This window comes from Sitophilus oryzae, unplaced genomic scaffold (genome assembly GCF_002938485.1).
Source record: "Sitophilus oryzae breed Bouriz unplaced genomic scaffold, Soryzae_2.0 scaffold_548_pilon_pilon, whole genome shotgun sequence".
NCBI classification, from domain to species: Eukaryota; Metazoa; Arthropoda; class Insecta; order Coleoptera; family Curculionidae; genus Sitophilus; species Sitophilus oryzae.
Window position 1 is genome coordinate 119,183 of NW_022147138.1, and position 8,920 is coordinate 128,102.

Below are 8,920 nucleotides of genomic sequence, written 5' to 3' on the forward strand. Positions count from 1 at the left end.
GTTGCTCAGTACGTACTTCGTTCAGTTACGTATTGCTATAAGTTTTAATGTATTAAGGTAATGGGATTTGCATTGTTGTAAATTTACAGTAAGATTTATCAAAATTAAAATGTGTAGCAAATATTTTTTTTTTTTTTTTTTTTTATTTTTTTCTCATTCTGCGTCAAATTCGGCTTTATAGTTTATGCGTTTTTTTAAACCAAACGTGAAGGACATTCCTTTGCAACAAGTAGATTTTTTAGACGTTTTGATACATAAATATATAATAAAAAAAAAAAAAAAAAAAAAAATTGTACAGGGTGTTCCAAATTCGAATTTCATCACTGTTTGGGATCTTGGAAAATGTGCAAGTGATACAAGGTAGGTTAAATGGAGACAAAGTTGCACAGTTTGATGCTGATCAAAATGTCACCTTAAAAGTTTAAAAGAATTGGAATATTCATGATTTTTATATTTATTTTTATGACTCCATTCGATTAGATAAAACAAAGTGTTTTATATTCTCATTACTTTACTTTTTGTTTTACAAGTTGGTGTTGTCTACAATCAGATTTTCAAAGCGACGCGCGACGCGACGGCTTTTCGACTGACCTGTCATCATCAACTTTATTTTTTAGTAGTGCAGTTCTGGATTTTTTATTGAGTATTTTAAGAGCTTGTGAGATCCCAAAACAATTCCTATACCCAGAAAAATTCTGGAATTTACCTGTGAAAAAAATTAAAGATTCTCCAGATTGTTTTTCATAAAGAATCCTCTTAGTATGAGCTCGATACAAAATGGTAAATATTGTGGAATATGAATCAATGGGAGGAGTTAATCACCGCAACCTGAAAGATCTATTGTGTTCCTCTTTCTTAGTTATAACTCATTATAAAATCTATAACTCATAATCTACAACTGTTGTAGGGGGACATGGAAAAGTATCAATCATTATACTCAGTAGACCGAGCTCTTTTAAAACCTGAAATATAAAATGCAGGTCCGTATTTAAAAAAATTTGAATTTCACAAATTGTGAGTTAATTTGAAAATCTAAAAATACTGTCAGATAGCCCTAATAAAGTGGCTATGAGAATGTGCTATTAGTTTTTTGATTTTCTAAAAAATAACGACAGGAAAACATAAAATCGATTTTCACAAAAATCGTTTTTTTCCAAAAAACTCAGCAATCCTTAAATTTCTAAAACTTTTTTGTTGGCATCTTGGTGAACATCTAAAGGAGCAACTTTGCCCCAATTGAACCATCTATTACGGTTTCCGAGATACCAATGCTCGTACCTCGAATTTGTAGCATCCTGTATATTGTGTTCTAGCGGACCGATTTTGATGATATTTTAAGCAATTTGTAGCTAAATTATTTGACTTAAATTAAAAAATGTCTCTCTTCCGGTTCCCATCTGTCAACTATACAAGGGAACACAAAATGCTGTTATTTTGGTAAAAGTTTGGAACCCTCTGTGGAATATGTTAAAAAAGCAAGGAATATGAAAATAATTTTATCATCTAGATGCATATTTTTCCGATAGTTTATCTTTTACTTCATCTCAATAGCTTTATTGTTTTTTAGATATATTCGCTTTTGAAGAAGCCACTAACATTTTTTGGTAATTTTTACATTAAAACCATGCCTTTGCTTTTGGTCTCAGTCAACAGACCTATGAAATGGTGTTTATGAATTATATAATGTCACTGTTATTGAAAAATCATACTATTATTGTCTGTTGGCTGTTGGGCAGTTACTCTAGCAGATATGGTTTTACGTCCAAAAGCTGTATCCGCTAGAGTTGCTTTAATTGAAGATGATAGAGATCAAAATTATGTCGCTAACAGATTTACGTGTACACGAAGTACAGTGCAATCACCTTCTCGAAATAAGTTTATCTGCTAGATGTTCAGCAGCGTTTGTATGAGCACTTCGAATCGAGTCGATCGATTTATTGTAAGTTTATCGCTAAGAAACAAAAGGAAAGGTATGGTTTTAATGTTAAAATTACAAAAAATGTTAACGTTTTTAAATGCGAATATGTTCAACAAAAAAAAACTAAAAAATGTCTATACATCTAAGTGTGTGACGGATTCATCTCCCCAAAGAAGTCCTATGGGTATTTCGCCACTGTAAGAAAAATCTACAAAGTAAAATAGTTATTTTTGTAAACACTGCTGCGTTTGTATCCAACAGAGACTAACTGTCAGCAGTGGTTTAATAATAAACAAATTTGCCTAACGGACAAAAAATGCTTAACGTTTCGTAAAGTATATCTCTTTCCGTCATCGGAAGCAAAAAAAACACAAAGAACAAAAAAATAGAAATAAAACTATTGAGATGAACCAAAAAACAAAATAATGAGAGAGGATGTGCCTAGATGATAGAGGGATTTGTAAATTCCGTTCTGCCTTAACATATTCCATAGGGTGATTCAAACTTTCACCAAAATATAAACATTTAGTTTTTCTTCGTATATTTGACAGATGCAAACTTTCATTTTTAACTTAGAAAGAGATACTAAAAAGTCAAATAATTTAGCCACATACTGCTTAAAAATCATCAAAATCGGTAGAACAAAATATATTAAACTTCAAAATACATCAAAATTTTAAGGTGTCTCTTTTTCGTGCCGATGAGCGTATCTTATGAACACTTAAATCTTGTCATAGGTTCTATTTGCTTAGTGTATATAAAAATATTGATAAATAGTATCAAAATATGACATTTTATTTAGATTTTGCAATTAAAAATTGTATAAATATAGAAAAGTAAAATTACAACAACAGTACGTCAATAAAAATTAGTTCAAAAACTTAAACAATTAATATTTACATAGTTTTTCAGAGACTTATTCCTATTGTGGACTCTAGTTGTAAGAGAACGAATTCTGGTAAGTTTGATGTCTCGGTGTCTTTCATGGCTTTTTTACCCATAGCTGTTTACAGTATAAAATGTAAAATGTAGCTGAACTAACAAAACGTTACTTAAATTTAGACTAAAAATATATATTATAAATTTTGTGTCTTTATTAGGACCAACAAGAAAAAAGAAACCATCAAGTACGTGCGGAACACATCACCAGCAGGCTTTTATAAACCCCTACCATTGGAACCGACCAAATCCTTCGAACCACTCAAACCTTTTGAACCTTTAAAACCATTTGAGCCAGTGAAAGCTTTTGAACCTCTTAAACCATTCGAGGCACCAAAATCTTTTGAGCTAACTAAGCAGTTAACCGGTACAGTTAATAAAGAACCCATTGTAAAAGAAATTGAAGATATATATTCTGACGCTTTAGCTAAAATAGGTGGTATAGAACTAATCAAGGAACCTGTTAAACAAGAAAACAATATCAGTGTAAATGGGTTTAACGGTGTAAATCAGAATCTTAATAATGGTCAAAATGTTCATAGTTTTAGACCGGTAACATTTTCAGCTGGTACACAAGAGCAAACTCAACCAGTAAAACCACCGGAAAAAATAACTGAAATACCAATAGACTCAAATAATAACCAGGAAGCAACTAACTGGTTACCTTCGGGTTATGTTCCAGTTGAACCTCTGTCTCCTTTGAGGTTATCTGACTTAGAACCTCCACTGTCTTCTCCTCAACCTCCACCTGTACCACAGATTACCTTGACAAGCGACAGTAATACAGATATCCCAAGAATATTAAACAGCAATGCAGAGAATAAGGCTGAGATTAAAGAAGAAAATATAAAAACAGTTTAAAGGAAATTATTTCGGACTTGGACAAATACGCTGAGAAGGATAAGGAATTGAAGCAGGAACCAATAGGATTTCTACCATCTTTAATCAAGATATCTTAAAACAGGTATTCTATAGTGAAATTCAAAGTTGTGAGCACGTCGCGTCGTCAGTACAAAATGTTTTGATAATTATTAATAAAATGTAGAATGTAAAATCTATGAGAGGGGGGAAGTTAATAACTAACCTAACCAATTTTACAGACTTGTTATGTCCCTTTTCTTGAGTTATAACTCATCATACAGCTTCAGAACTTTGTTAAAAGCCAGTATCTCAGACGGTTCTCCATCTCCGATATCAGTCGTACCAAAGTTGAAGCACAAATGGTTGTCGTCTGCAGTGATGAGGTATTCCCCATTTTCCCACAGAATCTGCATTCTTAGCTTAAATCGACTGAGGTGTTCATTGATGAGGCAGTGTCCTCTTAAAAAACCGTGACAATTTGAAGATTGTTCTTACTTAAATCAAGGAAAATCTTTGATTTTTCTCGATCGTAAGTTCTAAGAAATTTCTTGGAGTGTCTTAGACTGTTGGAGAATTCCCATTCCAGATTTCGGATGGAGTCTTCCAAGTTCTAGAGTTCCGCTTTAAGTTATAATAGACAGTTAAAGCAAGGACAATACGTATACGTATCTCTCGACACGTAACGCAGAAACCTACGTTACGTCTGCCGTTGCGTTGTCGTGTAAACAAGAGTTAAAGCAAGTATTTTGACGTACGTATCGCAAATTAATGGTACATTTGTAATTCTAAATTATTTTGTGAAACAATTTATTTAATTTTAAAACTGAAAATGGATAGATATTATTCCATTGATTCCACATTAAATTTATAAAAGTAATATCGAAAAATGAAAAAATTATAAATGGAAATTATTTTATTACAGAAAGTAGTCCTTACAACTTAAAATGCTCTTAGTAATAAAAAATATTAGAAAACAGACACAGTTTTATGATTATTTATTACATTCCATCTTTTAGAATCCTCATATGGATTTTGGGTAAGAACTAACATTTAATTAAATATATTCCAAAATGAGTGTATTATGATTAATATTTTCATACAAATTTATTGCATTAAAATTTGCCCAGTTCTGTTACACTGGCCCCAAAATTTATGAAACAACTTAATTACTAGCCAGTTGTGGAAACGAGTTGTTTGTGAATTTGTACGTTTGGCATCATTCAGGTGAAAATCGAAACTCCTTCGGTTCGATACGTTTGCATTTTGCACGTACGTAAAGGCACGTAAAGATACGTATCACGTATCCGTAAACACAAAGTGAATTTCTCACTGCGCAAGCCGTACGTGTCAAACGATACGTTTACGTCTATGTCTTTGGCCGTGCTTTAACTGTCTAATAATTAATAAAGAGCTACGTTAAGTTTTTCTAATTTATTCGTTGTGTCATTATATATTATTCTACTGTTTTTGATAGTATCTTAGAGTACTTATTTGATATTTCTTTATCTATTAGTTTTCTATGTTTACACTAATTGTTCTCTATGCTCTATGCGAACTGTGGTCTCCACTTTTTTTCCATCTCCTATCATTAAATTCTATCACATTTCTTCTTAGTTATTTTTAGTTAACGAGAACTAAATTATATTAACAATTTACGTCAATTTTTCGTATTCTTTTTTTGTTGACACATACATGACAGTATACTATACTAGTTAAAAATGATGTAATTACATGTTAAGCAATAAAAGTTAAAGAAGCGCCCTCTTGAGTTTGTTCGGGCATTAAAATTATGAAATAATATGCATTTTCAATAATCATATTTAATTTTACTTTAAAAAAATTAAATGTAACGAAACACATAAATATTAAAATTAAATGGAATATGCTAAAATACAATTATTAAATAAAAGTGCTTCTTCAGATATTTCGGGGAATTTAGAAAACAAAAAAAACATTTTTATTTTCCTAATTAGGAACTCTACACTTCTCGAAAGTTTGAGTTTTCCATTAAAATACACCAATGTGAATTTAAATAGTAATCTAAAATACAAATGTACTTAAGAAAACATGAATAATTACACCATTAATTAAAGAAAGTGCAGTTGCCACCAAAATATTCACAAAATCGCACACCAAAATATTCACAAAATAGAATTAAAAACAGATTTCGACAAATTTTAAAAATAAATCAATATTAATATGAATATTAATTGAATATTATGACTATACGTCAATAATTGACTGTCATTATAAAGACTGGTAGCGCCTCTGGCGACTGTTTGCAAAGTTTAGCTTTTATTCCCAGTTATTGTCATTAAAGAAAATGTTCTAAAGGGGGATGTTTTGTAAATGATTATACCATTGGCTGGCCATATAACCTGTGGCTTAATATTCTTTCCTATTTTGATATCGTGATTTATATATTATTAGATAAAATATTAAGAGTTATCAGGAATTATTTATTATTTTAAAAAACTAAACTGAAGAAATATGAACTAAAACTGGAATTTAATTAGCATATTAATTATTTTTTTTTCCAAGAAATTTTATATTTTCTTACAAAATAGTTATCAAAGGCTGATGATGTCAATTTCTAACTTATTTTATATATTTTTAAGTTTGGAGAAATCATCTAATTTGCTGACTTAACCAAACACTGTGTGACAATAGTGCGAACGTCATACTCATACATGTTGCATGATCTTTTTCTAGAATCATATCTATAACACATATCCCTATAAGAACTCAAACAAAAGCCAGAATGACAGTTGGGTTGCCAGATTGCCGAGAGGTGTACCAGCCAAACCACCAAAATATCGCCCTATGTCCGTACCACCCCATGCATTTAATAGTTTGTATTCCTCACAGGTAGTGACATATCACACATATCATAAAAACACATTACATTTTTAAAAAACTAAAAAAAAAAAAAAAAATATTTTTTTAATAGCTTTTTTCGTTTCCTGTTATTACCGATTCTGAACCGCCCTAGAACTGTAATACGCATACGCAGAAGGAAATACGGATAAATTATTTCACGTTCTTGCGCACCATTCTAGGACAGTTCAAAATCAACTGAGAAAGCAATCAATATCTTATAATTAATTTTCTTCTCTAGAAAGTACCTTCACTCAGATGTCTGTTACAACTCCAATGAAACATACAGGGTCAAATGTTAAATACAAAATAAACTTTAGGATATTTCAGGAAAATATTAAAACTTCTATAAAGGGTGAAATAAAAGTGTAAGTGAATCGGGATGATTTTTTATAAATGGAACACCCTGTATATGGCACTTTTGGCTTCCTTTCACAGTCACTTTACATAATCCTAAAAATATTATTAAATATGTTTTGATAGTTTCAGTGATATTAATAAATAAATAAATTATAAATTTTTAAAAAAACTTTTTTAAAAATTATTAATAAAACAAAAGAACTAAAAAAAAAAAAAAAAACTATATTAGGTATTTACTTTTACAAGATGGTATGTACTTACTTTGCTAAATATATCGGAAATCGTAAAGTGCTAAGATGTTCAAATTTTACGCCGAAACTCTCCCTAAAATAAATTTTCTTCCATATTTTCTATTTTAAATGGAACACTCTTTATTTTTCAATAGATGGAGAATTAAAAAATAAACATTTTTTTTCATAAATTTAAATTCGTTAAAATTTTAACAGTTTCGCAGATATTTGCAGTTTTATATTTCATATATGAAGCTTTTCCACAGTAAGTTTTACACAATTTTATCAAAGCCATCCAATGATTTTTATCTCGCATTTTACCATTAAGAGAAGAAGCGCCATATGAAATATTGCATGTATCTGCAAAACTAACAATTTTGAAATACTTTAAATACTAAAAAATCTGTACGCTTCTCTGTCTAGCCAAAAAGAAAATAATATACAGTATTCCATTTAAAAACAAAAAAATATTTTATATTTTTAGAAAGTTTGGCGTAGAATATGGAACATCCTGTACATATCTTGTATTACCATATTACCAACAAAAGTAAACAAATGATTTAAAGTAAAAATGCCTACAATATGCTGTTCCAAGGTGGTTCTGCCATTTCCAATATATTTAAAGAAGGGCTGAAAATATATATTTTTTATTCATTTTAACTATCTCTGTGAAACTACCGAAATATATTTGCTCATCTTTGGATTATGTAAAGCGATCCCAAGAAGCCAAAGATGAGAATGTACAGGGTGTTCCAAACTAAACATCCAGATCCTCACACACAGAGCCACCCTATAAGATAAAATATTTTCTGAGATCTCGCCCATACTTTTAAAGATTTACGCTTTAATGTTTCCAAGTTTTTTATTCTAGAAACCTGATGCCGACGCACTATTACTTGAATAACCTATAAGACCTAACAAAAATATAGTGTACCAAACTAGAGTGGGTAATATTGCAGATAAAAATATAGAGAAAAATTATGAGCATAAATTAATATAATTATTAAAATGTTTGTATTTTGAGACTCCTTATATTAAATAAAATTGATAATATCTGTTTTAATTGCGATGAGAAATATAATTAAATTTATCTAGCCTCATTTTCAGATAAATCAAGAGCTTATTGACAAATATAGAATGCTTTAGAAACCAGGTAATTTTATGTCAAGTGAAAAAAAGCGCCAGAGAGATTTTATTTTTTGTCATGTGAAATATTTTATCCCTTTATTAAAAATAAATATTGCCGCTAAATACAGGGTGTCTCAGGAATAAGTGTAAGTATTTTAACTGGGAGTATAGTTCACCCCAGAATCAGGCCCATGAGGTGTTTTTTCGCCAAAAAAAAATTGAAAATTCGGAATTTTTTGAAAAAATTTAGGAATTTTTTCAAAACAACAACAACAATTTCTTGATAATATGGCAACATAGGTAGTAGATTAAATTTACAAGAAAGAAAATCCAGAAAAGATCCAGTGGTTCTCAACATTTTAGCAAAAAATTTATTTTTTTTGAAATTTTCAAAGTAAAATAACTCCGTTATTTTGGACTTATTTGAAAAACAACAAAGGGAGATCTACCACCCCTTAAAATACTTGCACTTATTTCTGGGACACCCTGTATATTGGCTAATGATCAAAATATTCACCATAATGCATTGTTAATTTCAAACGGCCACTACACTGTTCGCCGAATAGGTCGAACGAAGTAGGTCAAAGACGAATGTTGAAGAGGGTTA

The 8,920-nt window shown here is 30.2% G+C and overlaps 1 protein-coding gene across 1 annotated transcript; it reads left to right on the forward strand.

Moving 5' to 3' along the window:
- Nucleotides 1-1,799: 1,799 nt before the first annotated feature.
- LOC115886945 lies at nucleotides 1,800-8,322 on the forward strand. The gene is made up of 4 exons (XM_030906275.1): nucleotides 1,800-1,900; nucleotides 3,019-3,821; nucleotides 6,431-6,586; nucleotides 8,293-8,322. The coding sequence occupies exons 1-2, from the start codon at nucleotides 1,800-1,802 to the stop codon at nucleotides 3,716-3,718; spliced, it is 801 nt and encodes a 266-aa protein (XP_030762135.1). The 3' UTR covers nucleotides 3,719-3,821; nucleotides 6,431-6,586; nucleotides 8,293-8,322.
- The last annotated feature ends 598 nt before the right edge of the window (nucleotides 8,323-8,920 follow it).

Excerpts from the sequence above, each read along its gene's own strand:
- LOC115886945 (XM_030906275.1), top strand. The coding sequence starts at position 1,800 with ATGATAGAGATCAAAATTATGTCGCTAACAGATTTACGTGTACACGAA. Across the intron at positions 1,901-3,018 it reads TCTGCTAGATGTTCAGCAGC|GACCAACAAGAAAAAAGAAA; the intron begins GTTTGTATGAGC and ends TGTCTTTATTAG.